At 36.2% G+C, this 26,963-nt stretch overlaps 1 protein-coding gene across 2 annotated transcripts; it reads right to left on the reverse strand.

The window, feature by feature from the left end:
• Window positions 1-6,186: 6,186 nt before the first annotated feature.
• Window positions 6,187-20,377, reverse strand: LOC121811010 (myosin-6-like). Of its 2 annotated transcripts, XM_042211758.1 has the most exons (40): window positions 19,975-20,377; window positions 18,930-19,058; window positions 18,540-18,683; window positions 18,289-18,434; window positions 18,058-18,214; window positions 17,887-17,945; window positions 17,621-17,780; window positions 17,259-17,408; window positions 17,030-17,166; window positions 16,777-16,923; window positions 16,570-16,671; window positions 15,627-15,684; window positions 15,433-15,534; window positions 14,417-14,454; window positions 14,209-14,335; window positions 13,933-14,103; window positions 13,688-13,819; window positions 13,487-13,596; window positions 13,341-13,401; window positions 11,673-11,850; window positions 11,372-11,577; window positions 11,132-11,251; window positions 10,797-10,895; window positions 10,478-10,690; window positions 10,245-10,384; window positions 9,983-10,088; window positions 9,858-9,902; window positions 9,668-9,748; window positions 9,404-9,574; window positions 8,844-8,987; window positions 8,566-8,760; window positions 8,345-8,473; window positions 8,201-8,271; window positions 8,007-8,106; window positions 7,852-7,908; window positions 7,683-7,739; window positions 7,410-7,490; window positions 7,225-7,307; window positions 6,562-6,697; window positions 6,187-6,473 (listed from the first exon to the last, which is right to left on the reverse strand). In XM_042211758.1, the coding sequence occupies exons 1-39, from the start codon at window positions 19,975-19,977 to the stop codon at window positions 6,583-6,585; spliced, it is 4,524 nt and encodes a 1,507-aa protein (XP_042067692.1). In that variant the 5' UTR covers window positions 19,978-20,377; the 3' UTR covers window positions 6,187-6,473; window positions 6,562-6,582. The 2 variants fall into 2 exon arrangements, with proteins under 2 accessions (XP_042067692.1, XP_042067691.1); XM_042211757.1 differs by having other exon boundaries at window positions 6,187-6,697.
• Between the last annotated feature and the right edge of the window lie 6,586 nt (window positions 20,378-26,963).

The following is a 26,963-nucleotide window of genomic DNA, read 5'->3' on the forward strand; positions in this document are numbered from 1 at the left end:
GGGAATAGTTTGTGACTTTTAGGACAGTTTGGCATGTCAGCAGTCATGTTAGCTTATACACTCAGCAGCCATGTCAGATTATGCATTGTTTTGATTTATCAAATAGTACGGGTTTCGCTTAATTCTGCAGTTAGTTGGAAATCTGGTCTTTAGTCAATAGTGGCTCTCTCTACTACTGAAGCATAGTATTTCTTGACTGAGGCCGTCAAGGAAAGTTATTGGTTTAGTGGGATCATCGGAGACTTTGGTGTAAAGCAGGAAAGTGTTACCATTAAGTGTGATAGTAAGAATGCTATTTGTCTATCTAAGCACCAAGTTTTCTACGAGCAAAGTAAGCATATTGATGTGAGACTCCATTTCATCTGAGATGAGGTTGAAAAGGGAATGGTGAAGATAGAAAAGATGAGCACCGATCACAATGTTGTTGACATGCTCACCAAAGATCTACCAAAATCCAAGTTTGAATATTGTTTGAATTTGATAGGATTGGTTCCGAATCATTAAAGAGGAAGTAAAAGATGGTGATGGTCTAATCTTCATCTTGTGTTGTAATAATTTGAACAGCCAAGGTTGAGGATTTGTTAGGATTTTGGCTATCCAAAGAGCTAAGATCAGAAAAGGAAAAGAGTCGTTGGGAAGGGAGTCATCGGTTAAGTCTTGTGGAGATTAGTTGTGCACTAGCCGTTGGCGGTTATAACCAACTCAGTGATGAAGAGTGACAACTCAAGGTTTGTTGAAGTAATTGTTGTTCATCCACATAAAAGAGAAGCAGCAGCTGAAACACAAGCAAGCAAGAAGGGAGGGAAAATGGGAGAATTTCAACCAAAAGAGTTAGCTTAGAATCAAGGAGAGTTCGAGTGTAACGGAGAGTCGAATGTTTTCATCATAGATCTTGTTGAGACTTGTTCATTGTAGTCATCGTCCTTTGGATGTAGGTTTGTCCGAACCACGTAAAAATCCTTGTGTTCTTCGCTTTGTGTTGATTATTTTTCTGGATTTAGTCCTTACAATAATATTGAGAATGCTTATTGAATAAACAATTCAATAGGAGAGCTCAGATCTAATCGGTATTGATATACCGACCTGCACCCACCCCAGAGTATATGCTTCAATAGGAATCACACAAGGGTAAATTAGAAAACTCTGGTAAAACGCTCGCCTGACACCCATCGGATAAAGTACATTACATAGTCTAGAGATTGGCAACTGACCCATTCACTTACTTTGGCACGGGACGTTCCCAAAACGGGTACTATCGGGTCAGGTCAATTCAATAATAGACACCTGTTCCTAGGAATATCAGTGCAACCCGTGATCTGTGGGCTGGCCCGAATAGCTCACCAAATTATAGGGTTAGGGTCGAAAATTTCTAGACCGATAAAATCACAATCTGATTAGCCCGCACCCGATTAACCCGCAATCTGTTAGGGTCAAGCCCAAAAACCCGATGAAATTTCTATTATTCTATTTGTTTGGCTCCCTATTCTAAACTTCATGGATGATTTTTATAATATACTCCATCCGTCTCGCTCTAAGTGGAGCATTTCTATTTTGACACATGATTTTATGTAGTGTTGTTTTTTGAGTTAAGTGGAGAGAATAAAGTAAGAGAGAGAAAAGTAGAGAGAGTGATGTGTCTATTTTTTAAAATGTGTCATTTAGTGTGGGACATCCTAAAAAGGGAAATGGTTCATGAAAAGGTTTGTTTTCTTAAACGAGTTGTAGAGGGTTTGTTAATGTTCACGCAATTTCAGCACAAAGAGAATAGCGCAGACTGATCAAGGTATGTTGCTCAACTGATCAAGACAACCCTAACCAATCTAACTGTCGTTGGTCGCGCAAATAGATCGAAACTCACCTTTTCAATACCTTAACCCAAATACTATGAACTAGTAAAGAGAAGTAAGGGTCGAATCCTATAAGGATGAGGGTTTTCACATTTGTTGTTGACATTTGAGGTTTGGCTGCTGCGACGCTTCACAGTGGGTTAAGATTTGATTTACTAAACTGAATGACTTGGACCTATTACTATCAAACTGATCAACTCAAACTGAACTGCATGTTAAACTAACTATTTAATCCTAACTCTGGACTGATCAACCTATAAATCAACTGAACTAAACTGAGAAATTCATACTAGACTTTCCCGAAATGGCTAGACAAGAATGACAATAAAGGTGGGGACCAGGTCCCTTAACTAACAGTCATCAGAAAAGCATGCGAAAAGTAGAGGACTAAAGCTGCAAGTCTAGATCTGAACTTCTAACTACTTCGTCTTCTTCCCCAATTCTTCCAACGTTCAGCATACAACGCAAAATTCAACATTCAGAGCAATTAAACAACCATAACATGGATCTAAGAGTAAACTCAACCATACCTACTACTTCTAACCTACTTGATCAACTAAAACAGAGTGTAACTCAGCAGAAATCATAATCCATGCAAGCGCAGAACTTAAACATCCAGATCTACGTAATATAACAACGATCCTCCAGATCTAACACAATTAGAAACAGATCTAAAATTCACACCCCGTCAACAGATTTCATCCTCCTATTCTACCAATTTGCGAAAAGTATCCAATACAAATTAAATAAAACTGCTCAAGATATAAACCAACCAATTCAACGAAGACATTCAAGACTTAAACTCGACGCATCCCAACAGGTTCAGCTCAAAACAAGACAGCACACGAAGGATAAACTTAACAGTAGAAAACTTCAAACATTAGATGCAATTTAACAGATTCAAAAGTTGCTTCTCGAGATAAAGTTCTAAGCTAAGAAAAACATCGAATTGAAATTGTGGCAAACAGAAAATTAAAAACGATTGTATCTTCGCCCTTCCCGGACGGGGGAACACAGGTACGACAAACTAAGAACTAAAACAATCACCACCAGCCATGAAACCCCTTCGCCAAGTGTGTAGAACAATGATAGATGAAATGGAGAGTAAACTGTGAGCTTCAGACTCAGCTCGGGAGAGAGCTGATGAAAAAGTTCTGCCTCAATCTTCTTTCCCTTCCCCATTTATAGGGAGGCTTGAGGCTCAAATCCCTATGGTACTCCTCCTTTCAAATTGTCGGTTATGCCCTTTACCTAAGGATATTTTAACTATACTCCATCTCCTTTTGCTGCCTCCACTCTCCGCTCACTTGATCATTTCGCAGCAAGTGTAAAATTACTCCATTCCTCCCTTGATCCGTTGTCCGCTTATTTTCTTCATGCAATTTCGGTTCAGCGGATTTCCTACACACCTGGCTCAAATTCATTCGTTAGTTTCCCAAAAATTGCAGAATTTCACCCCAAAATAGATGCATGAAACGAGCCTTATCAATTCACTTAGAGTGGGACAAAGGGAATAGATAACTAAAATAATAACTTTCAGTTTTATATTAAGTACACAAATTATATACTCCCTCCTAGGCATGCATAAACCGAAACGGACCACCGGTTAACCGGCGGTTCGGAACCGCCGGTTCATGAACCGGAACCGGAACCGGCGGCGGTTTGAACCGGCCGGCGGTTCGGCGGTTCAAGCGGGCCGGTTCAGGTTCAGAAATATCACGAACCGTAACCGACGGTTCACCGGTTCGAACCACCGGTTCAATAAAATTTTTAAAAAAAAATATTATTTATAAAATCAATTTTTAAATATAAAAATCAATTTTCACAAATAAATAAATACAATAATTTCATAATAGCCCATATTTATTTGTTTGGCCTATGATTCTAAGAAACCATTCTTGGTTGTTTCTCTTTTATAAAGACATCCTTGAATATTTTGTGTTTCAATTTCGATGTGGGACAAAATATGTTGAATTATTTTCTCTTATAAGTACATGTTTAGATCATTCATTCATCTTTTTTCAATGTGGGATACAAAACTTTCATATGTTTTCTACTTTTCTTTATTTTTTACTACATTTTATTATTCACTAACTTTATCTTTATTTTTGATATGATTCATTTTCTAAGACAAATTTATAGATAATAATAGAATCAAATAGAATAGTTCAATTAAATTTGAATGTTGTATGTTGCTCATAATTTCTATATTTATAGAATGTGGATGTGTTCAAATAATAATAATAATTGGATTTATATGTGCTCACTTTTAAGAATTCTAAGAAACCATTCTTGGTTGTTTCTCTTTTATAGAGACATCCTTGAATATTTTTTGTTTCACTTTCAATGTGGGACAAAATATGTTGAAGTATTTTCCTTTTATAACTACATGTTTAGATCATTCATTCATCTTTTTCCAATGTGGAATACAAAACTTTTATTATTTTCTACTTTTCTTTATTTTTTACTACATTTTATTATTCACTAACTTTATCTTTATTTTTGTTATGATTCTTTTTCTAAGACAAATTTATAGATAATAATAGCATCAACTAGAATAGTTTAATTAAATTTGAATGTTGCATGTTGCTAATAATTTGTATATTTATAGAATGTGGACGTGTTCAAATAATTGGATTTAAATGTAAGAATGTTGTTAATTTTTCTCAATATATTGATTAAAATGCGAAAAAAATAACAATTAATATAATTGGTATAATAATGATAAAAATAGATAACTAAAGAATGATTTGTTTAGTGGCATAATATAGTTTATATATTAGTAGACGACTAATAGTATGATTTTGTATAATAGTTGTTATTCTAATAGATGTAGTATAATTTATATAAATAAAATTATTATTTGTGAATATATTCTTGATAGATAAGAATAAACAATTATTGAGTAATATAATTTGTATGTAAATAAATAATTATTCATATTATAGTTATCACTAGATTAATACAATTTGTATAATAATTATTCTCTTAATGTGTATAAATTATAATGGTATTTATTAGTTAATATACACATAAACTTATACACGAACAATCGATAATGATAAAGAATTAAAGAATAGTACTTTATGTAATTATATATGTTGTTAAGTTATAATAATAGAAGGTAGTTAAGAAATAAACTAATATAAACAAAGATGATGGAGATGTATCATGTAGTTATAAATAAGGAGTTTTATCTCACATTGAAAGAAAGAGCAACACATCCAAGAACATGTAGCTATAAAAGAGAATCATCTAATACTCTCTTTTAACCCAAAAGCTCAAGTCCAACCTTAAGTGTAAATTGTAACTTATAAGTTGTGACTTGTGACTTGTAGTCTTGTTGAAATAAACACTAAAACGAGAAGAAATGCAAAAAAAATTACAAACCGCCAAACCGGCCCGGAACCGGCGGTTCAGGCAAAAAATCGGCGGTTTTTTTAACCGGAACCGTCGGGACCCTTGGCGAGCTGGTTCCGGTTCATGGGAATGATGAACTGTGAACCGCCGGTTCATGAACCGGAACCGGCGGTTTCCGACCCGTGTGCATGCCTACTCCCTCCGTATTCAAAAAATAGAAACATTGGAAACGGCACGAGTTTTAATGCACAATTAGTAAAGTAAGTGAGAAAAGTTGGTAAAGTAAGAGAGAGGAAAAAATGAGTAAAGTAAGAAAGAGGAAGAGAAAAAGTAGTGAAAGTAGAGTTAGTGGATTGTGGGGTCCATGTCGTAAAATAGAAAGATTCTAAAGTTCCTATTTTTAAGGAACGATCCAAAATGGAAATAGTTGCTATTTTTAAAAAAATAAGGGAGTATTAAAGTTTCTAAAACATGCTTTAAAATTTATCGAAATATGTTTATGTTTCATTTTGCATAAATCTCAAATATTAATATTTGATCATGTTTATGTTTGAATTTAAGCATATATATCTCAAATTTATCATAATTAAATGCTTTACATTTTATAAATATAACTAATTTTCATGATTATTTATTGGATTGAATCATATTAATTTTATCTGTAGCAATCCAATTAACCCGTTGGGCTAGCCTGAAACCCGAGCTTTTAGGGTTAAGGTTGAATTTTAAAACCAGAAAAAATACAACCCGATTAGCCCGCACCCGATTGACCCAAAACCACGATGGGCCGGCCTGATCGACATCCCTACCTGTTCCACCCTTCCTTCTCCTTCATGGCCTAATCATGTTACTTGAAGCATTTCTTTAGAGCATGGAATTTGAAACTGTTGTGTTTAGTAAGTTAAATAGAGAAAATAAATAATGCAAGAGAATCAAGGAAAATAACTCAAGTAACTTAAAATAATAGGCAAATGGAAAGTAAGTTGGAATAGAGGGAGTATAAGTATTTTCCACTCAAGTGTATAAAGTCGAATACAAACAAACTGCGTACAACAACCTATCAACATTCTTTTTCACTATATATTTGTAAAACATGAACGACTTACAAATTACACTAGGGTGGTAATCCCCAACCACCTCTGGAGAAGGCATATATTCCTAATCTAAAAAAAAGAATTTGGCCCGACAAAAACCATACAAAAGCACCAAAGCATTTTGCAGATTGAATGAATTTCCTGCCCCTAATGCGGAGAAACTTTGAACAAACTAAAAAACAACAAATAAAGAATAACTTTTTGTAATTTATAGAAACAAAATTTGAAAACGAATTTACAGTATGTGATATCCAACCCACCGTTATCTTGGTTCCACTGCCTCAGTTGTGTAAAAATTGAAAGGCGGGATGCTCAAGAAGATCCGGTGCTGGGTTCACATCTATGAAATCCTTCACTTCAATTGAGTTGGAAAGATCGTCAACCGAGAACGGGATGCTGCATTAACATACATAGCCAGTTGGTTTGATTAGCATACAAGGAAAACAACAGTTAACCAGATGCAGCATAACAACCTTATCTGAAAGAACCCTTATTCAAAACCACAGTATATATATTATAAGATGTCAGAGATTAATTTCATCATCATTGTTTCGGCAATTAGCAGCAATGACAAATTTTTTTGTTACCTTTATTTGTAACAGTTCATAGATTTCAGAACAAGGCTCATCATATTTTCTTTAATCCTTTGGACTTAATGAATAATGGATTATATTGAAAGGTTATCTGGTAACCATCACCAGATTCTGTTTAAAGTTTATGTACAGAACCTGAATCAGTTACAAAGAATAATGGATTATATTGAAAACGTCAAGGAGAATAGAAGCACATAGTTGAATAAGAATCAAGTAATGAATAACCAACCACTAATTGTTCATAAAAACAAACTGAGAGATATATGTAGATTTAAACTTTTAGAAACACATGGTCCTTGATTATCAAGCTAATAAAATAATAGGAAATACCTGGAACTATCATCCAACAGAAATGAGCTGCTACTTGCAGAGCTTGACTCCTCTGTCATTAGCACCCTCATACTGGCTATAACCTGTAGTTGGAGTCAGGAAACAGATTTACTCAATAAATTTATTTTTAAACAGAATAACAGCAAGATAATAGAGCATATAGTAGAGATTGTAAATTTACTTACTTCAGGAGACACACTACGAGTGTTATAGTTGTCGTCCCAGTATAATGTACATATTCTGTAGAGCTGCTGAACACTCAAAATCTGAGATACCAATGACATTCAGTGTGAGATAATATTGATGATATTTCCTATATCACAATACTATTACTTCAAAGTAAAATTATCAGGAGGAATTTTTTGTTAAGAGCCATTGGCAGTCCAATTTAGTTATGGTTCATTTTGTTCGGTTCATTTTATTGTATGCTGAGCCAGATGCAGATGCTGATGACTTACAGGACATAAATCATTAGTGATTTCATCATAAGATATTCTGTACTTCTGATGTATAACCTGCAGGTGGGATCGAACATAATGGTTGGATAAGCAAATTTCAAAAGTGATACACTTTAAAAGATTAATAGACCTAACAGAAAACATATTCCTTCCGCACAAATAAACTTACCAGGAACCCAACAGCTTGTCTTATGTGTTTTAGTTCATCCCAAGCTGAACCTGCATACTGAGAACCAGGAACAATTTAACAAGGTAATAGGATAGCATATAGTTAGTTTTAGCCCAAAACCTAGATGTTATTAATTTCACATCCATGTGGAGTACCTCTTCTTTGGCTTGGCAGCACCATAGCTCAAGCTCTGCCAGTCCAGCTTTGACATATTCCCCATTGCTGAATGTACAACACTCACGGCGTAGTAGAAGGCTACAGGTAATATATATTCGGACGAAATTAGTGATTCTTAGTAACAAAAGAAGTATAAAAGGGGTTTATAAGTAATAAAGGACTCCATAATCACCTGTTAAACAATTGAACATTTATAGATGAAAATGTTTGAGCATATATCTTCTGGGTGAGAACAGGAGGAACCTGTAATGGTAAATAATTGTTAGCATAATAAATTTTGCATAAAATAAGTGTTCAAAACAAACTGAAGACGTACAAAATTTTCTTTCAGGATTATCAAAAGGGAGTTTAGGCAATCAATAATCCCCTGCCAGTGATTTGTTTGGGAATCTTTGCCAAAGGATCGCCCAGATCTTAGTGCATTTCCCTTAGAGGTTCTTGGAGCCTGAGTAAGAAGAGAGAACAACGAAAGACATTAAATATTGCATTATCAACTTTCAAGTAAACCTCATACATTATTCAATGCTCTAAATATACCTGAATGCATAAAGCAAGCAGTGAACTTAACTCCTTCTTCAAGTTGTCCCGAATAATTCCATATATCTTCTCAACATATGCAGTGAGCTGCTGCTTGAAAAGGAGAGCAGGATACTTGGCTTCAACTTGGCGCACTGTTTCCAGTGCTGCTGTAGCACCAGCAAGGCTGACAGTTGAAGGTGAAGAACGGAAACCCTGTAAAGAAACTCATTTATATTATTCATGTCATCCCACAGAAGAATCACTTATAAGGCAAACTAAAAAAAGAATATGAATACCATGGCCATCCTCCCAAACAGAGAGGTCGGCTTGACAGGAGTTGCAGCAGCTGCACCAGCAGGTTTTAGACTTTTTTGGAGTAAGAACAGCAAGGTGGAGGTGTTTGACAACCAGTAAGCCATATGGTCATTGCTGTCTTGATCCTGCAGTCAGTTCTTGCTGAATTATTTCATAACTTTATAAAAGAAGCTAATGATACTAGAAGAAACTATTTTCAGAAAAATTTCTAATAATTTTCATGAAGCTAGTCAAATTTGCTCTTAATAAAGCAGACAGTTAAATAGCCAGGTCACCCACACCCCTCTTGAGGACAAGAAAATACCATTAATATTTTCAAATCTATAATTCCATACACAATACTATACAAAGCTAGAAGTTAAGCCATTTCTCTAATTGATACAGGTAACAGAACAACAGAACGAACATAAAACTTTAATCCAAATAACACCCCACTGCATCGGGGCATTGGAGCCTATCTTGAATACATATTTATGCCAAATTCAAGCAAAATGATCACCCCCATTCAAATGAATATATCATGGAAAATAAGCTCAATTACCTCAATAGCTGAACCAATCATCTGAATAAGACGATCAAACACACTAGTCCGGTCTGCTTCAAATGATCTCCAGTGCAAAAGAGATTTGTATATAGTGAAAGCAGCAACAGGTTTTCCTTGACTGAACCCCACATCTTTTGTTACACATTCCATGAGAGTGTCAACATCCTCCTGCATCAAATTTTGCAATTATTCAAACCCATAAACAAGATTTTAAAATGGATGAAGTTAAGAAGACCATCTCAAAATTCTAGTAGCACACACATGCTGTAGACGATCAGTTGGCGGTCTCCTTGGTTTGCTGCCAGGGGTTTCATATGCTTTTACAGGGGTATGTGGTATATCCTGCAACAAATTATGTTACATTCAAAAAAAAGTACACATAACGACATAGCCATAGGGTGAGCTCATGCCCTATCAAATTCCATATTTTTTCCAGAAAAAGGAACTGTACATTGGTTCTAATTGTTTCGCTAGCATGGTGCCCATTTTCCAATACCTGCACATAAGTTTAATGAAACAGTCTGAGATTAAGCATGCAGACCAGAGAAATCCAACCAGCCCAAAAAATCAACTAACCCTGTTACCAAATTCTGATTGAAGTCCTGGCTTGGAATTGGTCAACAAGGTCTGATGCCGAAGAATTTTGGTCTCAGTTTCCATGTCAGAGATCTTCTCTTGAAGACTGCACAGGTAAGTAAAAAACATAATTTTGCAACTAATTTATGTGTGCAAATATGAGTACAGGGACATTTGCAGCAAAAGAATAAAAAAATGGCCCAAATAATATCTAATTTTGACACAAACATAACCTTTAAAAGATATTTAAAAAAACACTAACATGTGCATATTAGTCTTCAATTTCACTATCACTGATTCTGCATCCATGGCTTGCTTCAACCTCTCCTCACTAAGTTTGTTTGTCTCTTCATATTTCTTCTCTGTTTCAACTATTTTGGTTTCCAGAGAGCTAACCAGGGCCTACATGAGATACAACCAAAAAAACAGTACATCACCTCAACATTCATCACTTATGACTGAACAGCACAAGCCCAAAGAGTTAATCCAGCTTACCTTGAGCTTTTCATTTTCAGCACTGAGTTTATCCATCATTTCATGGTCAATGATCGGAATCTCCTGAATTACAGGGATTTGCTCAGCAGCCCTTTTTGAAACTTCTTTTTCCTTCAACAACATGTCTTTAGTTTCTTTGAACTGTAGCTGAAGATCTTTCAGAGCTGTTTGCAATTTTGTATTCTCTTGTGTTTTTGCCTCTTCTAGGTCACCCTACAGACATAGAATGCATATGAAAAAAAATCATAAAATGGGTTGACCCTCAAATTTTCAAGAGAAATAAAGAAAACATGTCTTTAAATATACAAGTATAACATACTCTCATTCGTTTCTCTAGCTGCAGTCTCCAAGTCAATTCTTCAACTTGCTTCTCTAATTTGTTCTTGGCAGCTTGCAGAGCACCAGTTTCTCTTGCAGCCTGAGTATAAGATTTAATTAAGAAATAAAATTACAGCACATCCATGGAGATTACGATTAACACATTTATGGTTACTGTGTTTTTTGTTACCACTACCACAGTTCTAAGTAAACAAAACCACACGTAGCAATTTTTCAATGTAAAAGGGAGAATCAAGTTCCTCAATATTAGTTACATTTTCTTTTTCAGTTTTATCATATGTTTGTTTATTTTTTGGTAAAGGTGTTACTGATTACCATCTTCAGTTTACGCAGTTCGCCACGAGCAACCTTTGACCTCCATGCACATTGCGTGGTGATTGCAGCTTTTTTCAGCTTCGTATATTCTAAACGAGCTAAGAGCTTGCGACAATGACTCTGCAGTCATTCATGTAATCCATCATAACCAAATTTGGAATGAACAAATTGCTTTACCCAAACAAACTGAAAATAACAAGAACAAAGTCATTGCAGGTGATTTATCATTAATTAAGATACCTGGATCACAATTGCAGCTCTCGTCTTCCATCTAAAGCGGAGCTCATTACGAGCAGCCATTCCACGCATCCCAGTTTGAATGCAAATAGCAGACGAGCATAGCTCTAGGTATGTTTTCCTGGCAAGATGCATACGCAAATCTCTCTGAATCCTAAGACAAGCAACTTCTCGACGCATGTTTTCATATATTTTCCGTGTAAGTTCTCCTGGGGTAATAAATATAGAATTTCACAATTAAGATATCAGATATCATGATTTTCTATACTTGTGTCAACTTAGAAAGCAAAAAATAAAAGGTTACCTCGGCATACAGATTGAATAAGTATTGCAGATCGACAAATTAATGTGAAACTTTTTCGAGCCATATAAGAACAAACTTTCCTCTGTATTATGCTTGCTGATCTTCCCAACACCTCAGTCCTTCGAGCGTCCAGCTCGGCCATCTGCCCAGCTCTCAGAAACACTTTTGTTTTACCAATCTGCAAAAGAAAGTTGAATTAGATATGCTTGCATTCCAAATTGAAAATTACATTTAACAATAATAAAAGCAATTGTAGATGCCAGACATATTTATCATGCGTCCTAAAAACCGGAAATGAGCATGCAAGAATGAGATATGTTGAAGTCCATATGGCACATTTTTATAGAAGCTCCACTTAAAAACATAAAAATAAGAGCTAGATATACACATTTGTTACAAATTGGGTGCATACTAAAAAATAGAGGTGTGCATGATAAGTCAGAGATATCCATATGACAAAATTTTATAGTCAATTAGCTTAAAAGAGACAAGTTTTCATGGATAGTGCATACTCCAATGTGACATTATGGTACATGTTTTATGCTCAAGGCGATGCTGACACGAGAGGCTTAATTACAGGTGCAGAAGCAGGCATCAAAAATAAGAAGGGCACTTGAGTGCAGCACCGACAATAATATTTTTGGTTGGAGATTATTTACATTTACGTCCCTTTTTATATTGCTCTACTTATCAAGATGGCTTTATATGATAGGTAGAACTTTATCATTAGAATTGTATTGAACCTAGTATCAACTCCCTTTCTATGTAGTGGAGTCTTTGTACTTGTGCTGTACTGATAGGGGTCTCATGCCTTGTCCAACATGATTCGTTATGCCTTGTCCCCAAGTTTCTCCACATCTTTTAATATTATTTGATTTAGCATATCTTTTATTTTAGTTAGCTATATTTATGCAATCTTTATCTTTATTGAGTCTAGTTAGTATTCTATAAATTGGAGGTCTATGTAATCTTTTATTCATTGAGAAATAAAGTATTAAACTTATTCTCATTCCTGGTTCTGGCGGAAATCACCCCCTAGAACTCCAACTAGGGTTTATCGTCTTCTTCTCACTACAAATCGTTGGTGCTCTAATCCAATAGATCAAGGGTCTATCATGTACACACAGAGAGATTATTCAATACATTCTATTTTATAGTTTTCTTCTCTGATGTGAGAAAAGCATATTGATCCTAAAATCTCCTATACAGTGAGTAAGGAACAACCCAAGCTGAACCCAGAAGAAATGTCTAAAATTTTCATATGCTTCACTGAAATTGAGAAAGTACGCCGAACTTAAAACCTCTCTTATATTGAGTTATGAGTTGCACAAGCTGAAGCCAAAAGGAACTACTAAAAATTAAATTTGTTCTAAAGCATATGTAATGGACAATAAAGGATCCACAAAAAAATCTTCTTAGTCATCTTCTTGCTAAAATAACCAATTATACAGCATAATTGTTATCAAACAAAAACTGATCAATCAAAATGCTGCTTACTGCCTTACAAGTTTTCATCAGGTGAATGGGATATTAGTGAGTATAAGTACCCAAGATCTAGAGCAAAACTAAAACATGATAAGAAACTAGCAGAAAAGTGAAAAACTTCTTCAACCCAAAATGTTTATAACTAAGGAACTGAAACTCTATATTGGAGAAACGGTTCATCACCTGATATCCTTCAAGTCCTACTTTCCCAAGAAGCTTCTTGCAAACAGCAACCTCATCAGTACTATCATAAATCCAATGTAAGTGAAAAGACCAACATACCAGGCTATGATGGGGGAAAGGAAAAATAAAGGAAACACCTATAATACCTTCCATTTAGAACTTCATGTGCAAGGATGCCAAATCGGTCTATAAATTCGTAGAATGGTCGTTTAGTAGGATATCCAGCACAACTGATCCTAATTGCTTCCATAACACCCTGGATAAAGAGCAAGTATATTACTATATAAATATATAACCAAGTTTGCACAAGCCAAGAAGCCAACAAATAGAACGAAAATAAGTATTACCCCACAGCGCAGTTGTTGCAGGACATTATGATTCTCAAATATTGCAGGCTTAAGAAGATTGTTTGGCTTCACACAGCGAATATAATGAGGTTCAGTTGAACTCAGAGTTTCTAGAAGAGATTGCAGTTGTTGCTGCAAGAAGAAGCAACAGAAGAAAACTTAGCACCTTTGTGTAACAACTAACAAACAAAAAGGATGAGACAAAAATTTGAAAAAGTACAATAAAAATTAAAGCAATTCTATACCTTAAATCTTGAGCCAATGGAAGAGAATTTGGACTGTTTGGAGGACTCCTCATCTGATACTGGGAACAGACCAGAAACAAAGGAGCATTCAGAAGCATTCAGGAGTGCCTGATGCTCCCCAATTACATAATCCTTGTTTTTGTCCAGAAACAACTCAGTTTGATAAGTTACCTGATAAAAGAAACTTTTTTGTAAACCAAAAGTGCAGCAGTCTCACTTAGTAAATCCACACATATTTTCATGCAAAATGCATAGGAACAATAAATAGAAACTCACGTCACCAGCGTAATGGCAAATGGTAAAATCAGAACGAGCCAGCTTGGGCTTGCTGAAGCGTTTATGGTTCTTAAACTCCCGGTACAGACTTTCGGCAAATGTTTCATGGGTTGAACGAGGAAGCATGCTGCAGGACGAAGAAGGAATTATTAGTACCTGTAGTAGCAAGCCAATGGATTTAATAGTCCCTACAAGATGAGAAGCATACCAGGCTTGATCAAGAAGAGCGATAATGCCACCTCGCTTCTGCAAAATTCAAAGAATATTTATGCATATTAGAGCGAGCAAATTTAGGTAAATAGGGTCAACAAGGTGAAAGTGTATAGAGCAGAGTTGGCATCAGTAATATCACAATTGCTATTTTCAATGGAAGAGATTTCCAAAAAATAGAAACTATTGTAGACATTCTCTTTCAAGCGCCTTGTGAAATACTTTTAGTTTCTTTTTATATACTCCCTCCATCCACCATTAGGAGTCTCATTTCTTGGCGGCACGGGTTTTAAGAAATGTTAAGAAAAGTGGGTGGAAAAAAGTTAGTGGAATATGGGTCCCACTTGTATATATTAGTTTTAAGAGTAAAGGCCAAAACTGGTCCTGAACATATGCACATTTTATGATTTTTGTCATATACTTTATTTTTTGAATTTTTGCATCCTGAACATTTCAACTCGGATCACAATTGGTCCTACACTAACAATTCCGTCAATTTGTAAACGATTTTGACCGATTTTGACCGATTTTTAAACGGTTTTAACCCGAATGGGATGGGACTGTTAAAACCATCAGAATCGGTCAAAATCGGGTTTAAACCGTTTAAAAATTGAAGGAATTGTTAGTGTAGGACCAATTGTGATCCGAGTTGAAATGATCAGGATGCAAAAATTCAAAAGATAAAGTATAGGACCAAAATCATAAAATGGGCATATGTTCAGGACCAGTTTTTTCCTTTACTCTAGTTTTAAATGAAATGTGAGTGGAGTTAGTGGAATGTGGGGCCCTATTAGCATTTATGGTAAAAGTGAACCAGGACTCCTATCCGCAGACAGATTAAAATAGAAAAACGGGTCTCCTATTCACGGACAGAGGGAGTATAAAACATCTTTCTAACTTGCTGCAATAGTCCAGCATCAATAACAACATATTTAACAACTGCTGGAGAAAACCGCAAGGAAGAACAGTTTAAAACTAGAGCTGCAAGTTTAGTTGTAGCAAAATCAACTCAACCTTCTCAATCATATCTAAAATATCTTGATTGTCAATGAACTCAATGTAGCTCCAATCAATTTCTTCTCTTGTATACTCTTCTTGCTCCATTTTGAAAACATGCTGAAAAGTAAGACGGTTAACACTTGCACTAAAAATAGGCACAAAAATAAATGAAATAGTAAAAAACAAGCAAGATTAAAAGGATTAACTACCTGATTAAAATGCTGCTGAAGCTTCTCATTAGTCAAGTTTATGCAAAATTGTTCGAAGCTGAGGAGGTACAAAAGTTTATATTTAGAATTCAATACAGAGAAAATAGTTGTAGTTAATCATATTAATGGTCAGAGAAACACTACATTTAAGCAATTATTTAAAGGTTCGAAAGTCTAGACTAGGCATCATCTAATGAACATATTGTGGTCATCACCACTACCTGGTAAAGCCTACAGGAAAACACAAGTAAATTCTCACCAAACAACTTACTGACCAATACATACTTAAATGAGATAAAATGAGCAGAACATCTATACTAGAACACACTTTCTGCAGACACTCACGAGAAGTATATTCAGTTTGGCTTAAAGATTACGGTAGGAGTTGAAAAATAGCAGCCCAGCTACAAGTAATACAAGGAAACAGTTCATACTGCTGGATTATGGGTTCCATATTTTCAGGAGAAACTGGGAGTTCAGATAAATAAGTTAGAAACAAAGGCGTTTGATTTCGATTGAAAATACTCACTCTAACTGAAAATACTCCCAAAAGTCTCAAACCACTCTTACTCAAAAGTCAAAACAAATACTACTTCAATATCGGACCCCCCATTAAAATCCTATATATCAAATTATCAGTCATGTTCCATCATAGCTCAAACATATCGCATCATCTATTGAATCCACCACTAACACCTTTAATCTTTATTTCTTACCACAAAGTTAAAATGAGGCCCACATAGACAGAAAAGGAAAAGGTATAACAAAGTCTCGTTTTCAAAAGCTGAAAATGAAACCAGCAAGGCCACAAATTACAAAGACACTTTAGCCGGTACTCAACTTTAAAACTATGGTACTTTCGGCTAGTAAGTAAACCTTAATGCAGCTGAACAAATGGAACCGACCGGATCAATAATGAATACACAGCGTACCGGTTAAGCACCTGTTAGTCTTGAAACTCTCAAATCCATATATATCCAGGACCCCTATTAAATACTTCGAATTTGGATCTTGACCAATTGAATTATTAATGTTGTCCACAAGCCTGCAAATAATCATGGTCAACAAAATCTGAGTAAGAAGGGCAACCCCATTCATGTAAGGATTCTTATTGATGCTTGTCTCGTTTAAAAACAGAGGTGGCACTTACCAGTCAAATAGCCTTGAGTATACAACTTTGGCTAGAGCATCCCTCCTAGAAGCAGCAGTCTTTGGATCCACATCCGTGATTATGGACTCATCACGAGTCGTAATAACCTTTTTGCAGAGCGAGTCCTCCAAGGATTTTGCATCACACCTACAAAATGCCAATGCTTAAAAGAAGAAAATTTCTAATGGACAATAAAGATCAAAGTGACAACTCATCCTGTCAGTTAAAGCAGCTGTTGGCTAAAGGAAATTACATGAAAAGCTCAGCAGCAGTTCTTAAATGAAACCAAGATTTTTCATCTTTAGGCATTGATGAGTCAATTTCTTTCCCTTTTGCAAATTCAATGTTTCCAAGGTGGAGAATTGCAGCAATGACTCGAAATATGGCATCCTGTAACATTAATTTATGAGAATAAGGAAATAACAGAGTTAAAAATAGAAGACCTTAAATGGTATGTCATCTTAAAACACTCAAGTTAGTACCTGTTCCTGAACACTGATTCCCACAGTATCCATTGCTTTCCTTGTTGCTATATATTCTTTGGCATCATCAACTCCATCAAGCTCATAGCAATTTGTCTGGTTCAAATAATGAAATGTTCTTGGGTTTCCCAACTTGTACTTTTGAACTTCCTACAATGATTGGAAGCAAATGGGATCCAAACATTAAAAATTTTGAACTCCAAGTGATTGTCAATAACGTTTACGTACAACTTATTGAGAAATACAAGCTTTTCAAGCTTTACATTTTAGTACAGAATCATGAAACATGGCAAGGGGAACTAACAGCAATCATAATGCAGAATTGCAGATTTCCACTATCTGAAATAAAATGGGCCAGTTACCTCTTGGGGTGCAGCACAGAGCATATAGAAACAGTGATAGTTTCTTTCAGGATCTGACAGTTGACAAACACGAGATCTTTCAAGCAAGTATGTTCTGACGGCAGCCCCAGAGATCCTACCCCTTTGATCAAACTGAAGCTCGACAAACTTACCGAAACGACTACATTTAACATCATGGGTGCATTAGCTGCATTGATGCGTGAAATAGAAGACCAAATAAATCATGCATGATATGCACACAATAGAGGCCAATAGAATCTTAGTACCTTGAATTATTATTTCTCACTGTCTTTGCATTACCAAATGCCTCAAGAACAGGATTTGACTGCAAGAAAGAGAACAAAATATATAAAACAATCATAAGGTGATATGCTCAGACACCAAAACCAGAATCAACAGCATTATTGGTTCATCGAACATGATGAAGCAGTTATTACCTCAAGAACTTGTTGCTCGACTGACCTTCCTTCTCCTGCAGATCGTCCTCCCATGTAAGCAAGGTATCTCATAAGCAACTTTGTGCTTTCTGTTTTACCTGCCCCACTCTCACCGCTAACCAAAATTGCCTGACTCTTTCCGTCATTCATCATAAGCCTGTTAAAAAAATGGTCTTTTTAATAACAAGATATATCTATGGAAAAGTTGTCATCAATTGAAGCATTGCACACCTGTAAGCAGCATCTGCAACAGCGAATGGATGTGGACTCAGCTCACCAAAGGCTGCTCCTTTATATTGTTCCATCATATGACTATCATAGAGATGAGGCAATCTTTGAAAAGGATTGACAGCAATCAATATACTACCAGTGTAAGTCTGAAGAGTGAGAAAATTAGTTAGAGTTATACTGGGCAAGGATTGCCAAAGTTACCGTTACAGTGCAAAAATGTATCATAAGGTGAACAAATAGACTAAACTCACATATATCTCATTAATATCGTATCTAGATTTTAAATTCTGCAGAACTCCAGGTTCATGCAAATATGCTAACTTGGTCATATCATCCACCCCACAAGATGGAGCATCAGCATCCTTGGGATAGACATTAGAACACCTAGCAACAACCTGCAGAAAAAGTAAACAACGACCTTTTATAAAAATCATTAAATTGGTTGATAGAGAAAAACCCAGTGTTATAATAGAAACAAGACGAGTTTATATGCGTTGCTGCACAAAAAAGCAATATGGACAGAAATAATGTGTCTTCAAACAAAAAGAAAAATGGTTGGTAATAGAAACTGAAAATCATGATAAATTCTTTTTTCCAGAAACCAACATTTTTAGATGAAAAAAATTCTAATGATGGCTGACCGTGTTCCCTGATGTACAAAGGACTGTAATGTCTTCACCATTGACTGCAACAACTTCTCCATCTAACCAGGCTTCATTAGCATCCTCCACCCAAACAAGAGAGCCAACTCCTGTAGCAGCTGAAGCAACCTACAGCATTGAACAGCATTCAGCCTTCACAATGACTCTCACATGACACACCAGCAAACAGGAGTCCTTTGACTTATTTAGAATGTTATTATACAGTTGAAACATCACAGCAAGCTATGAAAGTCCATGTTTTATTTCGATAGGCTGTTACCGGACTCCTTAATTTCTGGTTTACAAGTTGCTAGAGCACAGATATAGACCATGAAGTCCATATGTACTTTTAAATCACCTGTTCTAGACTCATGAAAAAATTTAGGTTACAAGCTGCATGCAGCATAAACATCTTGCTCTAAAATGGATATGTTTCATTCTAGTCAACTACATGTTGTATAAGTGTTTATTTCCTTCAGGGTAATATGAATGTCAATCTTCGAACAGTTGACAAGTCAATTTACAAAACGCAGCTGTTTCAAGAGAATATAAATGAACAAATACTTTTGATTACTTAACAAACAAATACTCTTTCAGTTGGCTGTACAATAACTCAGAATTGGAAGGAGAAGCATTCCCACCTTTAGAATGAAGGTGAGCTGCAAAAATGTTCAAAAAGATAAAACTAATTACGAAATTTCAAAAATAAACAAAAATCAGTGGGGATCACACACATTCATTCCATCTTCACTTGGCTATCCCCAAAAGATTCAAGCTTACTACTAAATCATAAATTATAATCAAACACAATTGCAACAATAAGATAGCATACAGACTGGCATTTTTGAGCATGAACATCGGATCATCCGTTGCATTCAGTTAACTAGCCAAGTCCATCAACAGGAAAATCAAACACAAAAGGAGACAAAAAGATCAAATAAACACCAGATCAATTAAAGTTTCTAAGAAACAACAGGTTCCACCAAAAAAAACCCCCAACAAATCAGAAAAGAACAATAAAACAAAAAGGATATTGACTCATTACCATCGTGCTGCAACAACTTCAACCAGATCAGAAACTCCAGTTCCACCTCAATCAGCGCAGCCAATCCTCAACCAAAACTCAATAAATATATAAACAACACTGCACAATAACAGATCAAACCCACCGCTGCACTTACAACTTAAGCAAATGCAGAATTGTAATCCCAAATCACTTCAATCTACAAACTCTATCCAACAAATTATCGCTATAATCGTATGCACAAGCTCTTCAATTCATTCACATATGCCAACAAAAAAACACTAATGTTGAAGAAATCTAGCATATGAAAGCAACATAAGCTCTGTTTAATCGCCGCTCCGATTTTGAAATTGAAATGTAGAAAATCGGAAGAGGCGTTCAGCTTGGAATGTGGACGAATAAACGACAAAGAGAGAGACAGAAATAGCATGTAAAACATAATTAAACCCTTGTTTTACAGTGCTTAGTAAACGTAAAGTAATTTTTTTTTTTCCTTTTCTTTTTCAGAGGAAAGTCTTTCTACTGTAGCGCTCGTTGCGGGATTTGGTCTCTTTCTTTTTTATTCTTTTATTTGATTTATTAGGGTCCTAATATTAGGGTCCTGATGATGTGGCAGGAGGAGTTTTTAGTGCTGATGATGTGGCAGGAGGAGTTTGTGGCTGGGCTATGACTGACCGATTCTTATTGTGGATGCTCTAAATATTTCTACATTTTTTGCCTTATCTTTCCAATTTAAATTCCAATACTACTACGTAAGAAAAATATATTATGTCTATGTTTTTCTTTTTTTCATTTCTCGGACTTTCGGTTTCAATTACTATAAATAAACGTTCAAAGTTCATTAGTTTACAAATTATCAATACTACAAAAAATCCACCTAATCTAGTCGTACTCCAACCGTCTGCCGTTAGGAATCTTATTTTAGAGCATCCACATCCGTGCTCTTGCCAACGAGCACGGATGTAGGCCCGGACCCGCTTTTTCTACCTACTCTTAGGCAAGAGCACAACACCCATATCCATGCTCTTCCGCAAGGACGACCACAAGGGTCTCACCATTCCATTATTCAATTTAAATAAAAATATTTCCATAAAATTAAAATACATTAAAAATACCCGAAATAATATTACAAAATATATTAAAAATTAAAAATTACATAATTAAAATCCTAAAAAATAAAAATCACATAATTAAACTCCTAATCAATAAAAAATACATAATTCAACTCCTAAAATCAAAAAAACCACTACTCGTGGCCGAATTTCGCCCAATTGTATTTGATTAGGTCTTTTTGTAGCTCAACGTGGGTTCGAGTATCGTGCATTGTGTGCCTTGTTTCGATCCTCTCACCCACCGTCATATGCACACCTCGGCGTGGGGGAGACCTCGCGCTTGAGTGAGAGATGAAGGTGTAGATAAGTTGTATGAAAAATATGAATGAGAGATGATTTGATGTGAAAAATGGATGATGAATAGGTGTATTTATAGATGATTTTCGGAGAAAAAAAATAAAAAAAAATATAGAAAAACGGGCAAAAAAACGGCCATTTTTTTGGGATGGGGAAAAAATATTTTTTTTGGTATTATTTTTGATTTTTTTAAAAAAAAAATAAAAAAATGATTTTCCAACGAATATGTCGTTGGCCAATCAGAACGCGCCACGTCGCCTGCTCGCTGACACGGACGTGCTCGATGCATCGAGTAGCGCCGTGCCAGCGGCGAACAGTGTCTCCATGCCGCTGGCACGGACGGACGGACGCGTCCCTGCTCGCCGATGTGGATGCTCTTATGACGGCACGAGTTTTAGGAAATATTAAAAAAGTAGGTGAAAAAAAGTTAGTAAAATAGAGGTCTCACTTGTATATATTAATTTTAGATAAAATGTGAGTGAAATGAGTTAATGGAATATAAGACCCTATTACTATTTATGATAAAAGTGAATCGGGACTCCTATTCGCAGATGGAGGGAGTAAAGGACTGTAAAATAATTTAATTTTTCGTATTGTAAAATTTTGTTTTCTTGCTAAACGTTTTTTTATTGTTTTTTCAAAGAGTGGACTAAAAAACTAGTAGTACCCAGAAAATGGGGTTTGCACTTTTTAGTATTCAACATTTACAAAATCACACTTTCAGTTAACTTTATAAAAAAATTCATAAATCCCAAATTCAGTCTTGGTTTTTACTATTGTACTCTTCAGCCCGTGAGGGGTATATTTGTCCATTTAGCTTGATTTGAGAGGAGTGAGTTGAGCATCAAACTTGTGATTTTTTAATGTTTCTGTATTTATATTGTGATTTTTAAGAATAAAAAATCTTTGTGGTATTATTAAATTTTTATATATTATCTTAAAACAAATTATTAAATCGTTGTAGTGTTATCTAAAAATAATTATTTAAATCTTTATAGTATTATTTAAATTATTGCATTACAATGGGGAAATTAACATGTACTACTAGACAGTATATGCACGGATCATTAATTTGCTACAATCTTAGGTGAACAACCATTTGTTAGAGTTTGTATACTATAAATCGCCTTTTGAGTGATTGAATACTGTATAAACTCTTATTTTATTTTCCAAGGAATAAAACAGATTATTTTTGTCATAATATTATTATGTTTTACATTTAATGGATGTTTATTGCATGTTTAAATGTATAAGTAACTTAACAAAGTCTAAGTCTTTGTTTTAGTAGACCGGTTGTAGGCGTCGTCCACTTTAAGGTAACACGGTCAGTTCTGAACAAAGAAAAATAAGAATTTCATAACTCAGATAGACTTAGACTACCTATCGTGAGAGGTTGCAATGTCAGTCCACAAGTTTTCTAAGCCTTAGTGAAATAAGATGACATTGGTGTGGTAGAGCACTGAATTAGATCTAATAGCGAGACAAGTCTTTATGCTATCTACTAAAAGACGAGGTCTTGATAATTATTTGTTTCTTAATCAACTTACGTTAGCATTGAGCATACGGTATTGGTTATGCACTACTTTGACTTACCAAATGATGCGGGTTTTTCGCAACCCAATAATCATGGTATATTGGGTAGTGGTGATTAATATCTAGCGGTGCTAGTATATTATGTTGAATCGTGAGCGATGTGAGTCTCGTTTGATAACGTCCTTAAGAGTAGCTCGAAATAAGGTTTTATTATTCGGAACCTAGCTAGTTGGAGTTTGATTACTCTATGAATAATAAATAAGCATTTCTTGTTGAGTCCACTCTTGGAATTAATAAGATGTTAATTAATTAAGTATATAGGAGACACTAATTAATTAATTGATGTTTCTATCTTAAGCGCGGGAAATAAATGACAAACAATGGAAACTCGGATTACTTATAATTTCGGATTTGGATGAGCAGTGCAATATTACTTCTGTAGTGGTTGCTCGTAATATTCCAATATATGTTTATATTAAATTGTGGGTTCAATTTAATTAGTAAAAAGCTAATTGGGGGATGTCATATCCAAAACATTCTACAGATCCCTGTCTGGACCTAATATGTAACTTAATATAAATAGGAGAATAAGGAGACAGAAAATACACTTAATATTTTTCATAAAATTTCGTCCCCCTCTCCTTCTCTGAAGAGGATGAAAATTTCCTTTAGCTCTCCTCTGTGAGATCAGTTTCTGTCTTCTTTATTTAAGTCTTAGTATTCTGGTGAGATCAGCCCACCCTGATATCAGTATATAGTCTGGGAACCAGTCAGAAGATCTGTGGTTTAGTACTCAAGATCTTCACGTGGAGAAGGTGTTAGCTATCTTCGATTCTTTGGAGAATCATCAAGGTAAAATGGTTAATCCGTAGAAAAACATGTTTTAGGTTTCAATTATTCTTAAAGCATGATTTATTTGAGTTATGAGCATGATACATGTGATAATTGCGCGAATAGAATTTGTCTAAATAATCTGCTAAATAGATCGTTTTTGTTATCTAATTTATTTGTATGCACGCTTCCGCTGTCAACCCCTTCACCATACGGTAAGAAACTATCATTCTACGACTTCAACAATTTCGATCAAAATTGATGAAAATAACGTTAATCATTAAGAAACAACTGAATTTACTAAAGAAATGGATGATACAGATTAGTGCAATTTTGCTTCTCAACACGAATCGGCTTCTACAACGTGTATATAATCAACAATTTCATAATTTCCATTCAAAGAAATTGATAAAACCGAAAATAACACTACATGAAAACAATTAGACATGCTTATAGCATCTGAAAACCAATCAAACTTCTATACTCGATTTTGTTGGAACATGTATATAAAAAGCATTTTTCGAGTTTATTATAAATATGATAAATTGTTTGTATATTGTAAACTCTCCTTTTATGAGAACTAGTATCACGCCCGTGCGATGCACGGGTCATTTTAATTTCTTCATATTTATTTCATTATGCGAAATAAAATATGTGAAATGATAAACAAAAGAATATCAGACGTCCTCTTACTTTGGATTATACTTTTTCAATCACATTAACCCCACATGGCCACAAGAGTGCGTTTAAATTCTAACTTTTCTTTAAAATGTCAATACGATCACATTAAAATTTCAACACATATTTGTGTTGACGTTTTAATAAACTGTCTTGACATTTCAATATCATACTTAAAATGAAATCACTTTTTAATTCTGTGAAAATATGAATTAATCGTTGAGTTATAACTGCAGGAGCAAGTTTACGTTGCAATAATTTAAGATTGCACTGGTGAGACACTTTCTAGTCGAGCTTCATTTCATTGCAATATAGTGACCATATACACTAAAAACTCAAACCTTGAAACCTAAATCCTAAACCCTTAACTTTAAAATATACTCATCATGACCAACAAATGAGCCAAATATCAATAAAATTCTCCCTCCGTCCCAGTTCACTTTTACTTTGTTGATCACTTATTCTATTTTGGGAGTTTTAGATCTGTATTCGATAGCTTACATTGGGTCGGCCTACTTGAAAATAAACCTAACTAATTAAATTAAACTAACTAATTTGATGTCCCTATTCTTCTCTCTCGGTGTAAATTGATCTTTGTTAGTCTCTTCTTTTTTTCCAATGTATTAAGTGCAATGAAAGCAAAATTCCTGAAAAAATACACAAAAATACCCACAAATCTAATATAAAAACATAAACATATAGTAAAAGAAGAGTAAAAAGTATATGTAAAGAAAAAAAAACTAACAAAAACTATTACAATAGCATGAAAATTTTCACCACCAAAACAGGTGGGCAGATGATACGGGTACAACCGCGATCCCGCGTGAGGAGCCACCTCCAGAGGAAGACGTGCCAGGGGAGCAACCTGCCGAAGAATGCAGGGGAGTGGATGAGGCAGCTGAGTTCAATACAGAGGAGGAGGGAAGACCACCACCGGAGTTGCCACCGACCAGCGGACGCCCCCGGAGGCAGCCGAAGCCGATCGTGAGGTACGGGGACTTCGTGTCTCGCTAAGGAGAGCAACGCAGAAGGCAGCCATTGAGTTTTATTTTTTGCATTAGATTAGAATAGCTATTTTTGGATATTTCCTTTCACATTATGGATATTTTGATTATTATTTGAGTCGGGCCAAATAAGCCCCTTTCCGGGTTTTCTTGGTGATTCTTTCCCGGATCGCAAAAGAGAGTCGAATCATCTAGGGTCCTTAGATATAAAAGGGAGGAATGTTATGACTTACGATCAATCAATCACATAATATTTTCCCAATTTTCTTGTTCTTTAAGTTTCCGCAAAACCTAATTCGGAGCTGATCTCAAGGAAAGCTTGAGACGTCCGCCGTTACAATCGTTTCGTCGACTCCTCGTCGTCGATCAGTACGTGTTGAGGGGATTACCCTTAACAACTGGTGCTTCCATTGTTGTTCTCATGTCTGAATCGCAGCCGTTCGAAGCGCGCACGGAGCCTCTGTGCTCTATGCCGGTGGTTACTAACCCGGTTCTGTCCCCAGCCAGCGAAGCATCGAACCTGGACCCCATTAAGGTCATGTTCGAGCACATGTTGGCGGGCATGGCAAGGTTAGAATCGCGTATGGATGAATACGATCGTCGGCCGTCAGCCCGTCACACGCAGAGGCCGGATCCGGAGCCGCCTTACAGTCGAGCGATCACACGTTCATTAGGGGTATCCATGCCGTTCAACCCTCCGTTCTCCGCGGTAATTGTCTCGACACAACCGCTCCCGGCTAGCGCGAGTTTCGCGAACCGTTTTGACGGATTTCGGGGAAACCCTAGCGGCGCATCGGCCCCCTTCAACCGGACCTCAGCCAGCACCGCGTCGCGTGGGACCTCCCACCCACATCGTGGTTCCAACAGTCAGAGTGGGACTCTTCGTTCCCACCGCGCTCCCACCAACCGGCGTCGTGGGACACACCGAACCTAACGCGGCCCCTCTCGACAACAGACCCCTAGGGGAGCCGTTTTCCCGACATTCTGCCGCACGCGAACCGACAGTCATGGGACGCACAGAGCCAGCGCCAGTCATTTGCGGAGAAAGCCTCGGGGCTGTCTATGAAGCCGCCGCGTTTCGATGGCTCGAATGTTTCGAGTTGGATCTCGCGGGTACAATTCTATTTTGACCACTTCTCACTCCCGGAGGAACAGCGTTTGCACTACGCGGTGATGTTGTTTGAGCCATCCGTGGCTGAATGGGTTTTCAATTATCGGGAAGGGAACCCGACAGCGAGGTGGAGCGAATTTTTGGAGGATGTGCGCCGTCGGTTTGACCCTAAATGTTTTGTGGATCACTTTGGGGTGCTGGCCAAACTATTTCAGACGGGGTCTTTGACCGATTATAATACTGAGTTCGAGGGTATGTTGAATCGAGTGTGAGGGGTACCCGAGCGGAGGCTAGTAACATTGTACGTTGAGGGCTTGTTGCAGCCGGTTCGCAACCAGGTGAAATTCCAATATCCCCCATCAGTAGCGGCTGCCATGGCATTGGCGGTTGAGTTTGATTCGGCGATTGAGAGGACACCGACACCACAGCCGACCCAACGGAGGA

Source organism: Salvia splendens, chromosome 7, assembly GCF_004379255.2.
Source record: "Salvia splendens isolate huo1 chromosome 7, SspV2, whole genome shotgun sequence".
NCBI lineage: Eukaryota > Viridiplantae > Streptophyta > Magnoliopsida > Lamiales > Lamiaceae > Salvia > Salvia splendens.

What these genes read in the sequence shown, in the direction of transcription:
- LOC121811010 (XM_042211758.1), bottom strand. An exon ending in TTGAAGACTAATATGCACAT is followed by an intron (nt 10,089 to 10,244) that starts GTTAGTGTTTTT and finishes TTACCTGTGCAG; the next exon opens with TCTTCAAGAGAAGATCTCTG. An exon ending in GCGAAACAATTAGAACCAAT is followed by an intron (nt 9,749 to 9,857) that starts GTACAGTTCCTT and finishes AATTTGTTGCAG; the next exon opens with GATATACCACATACCCCTGT.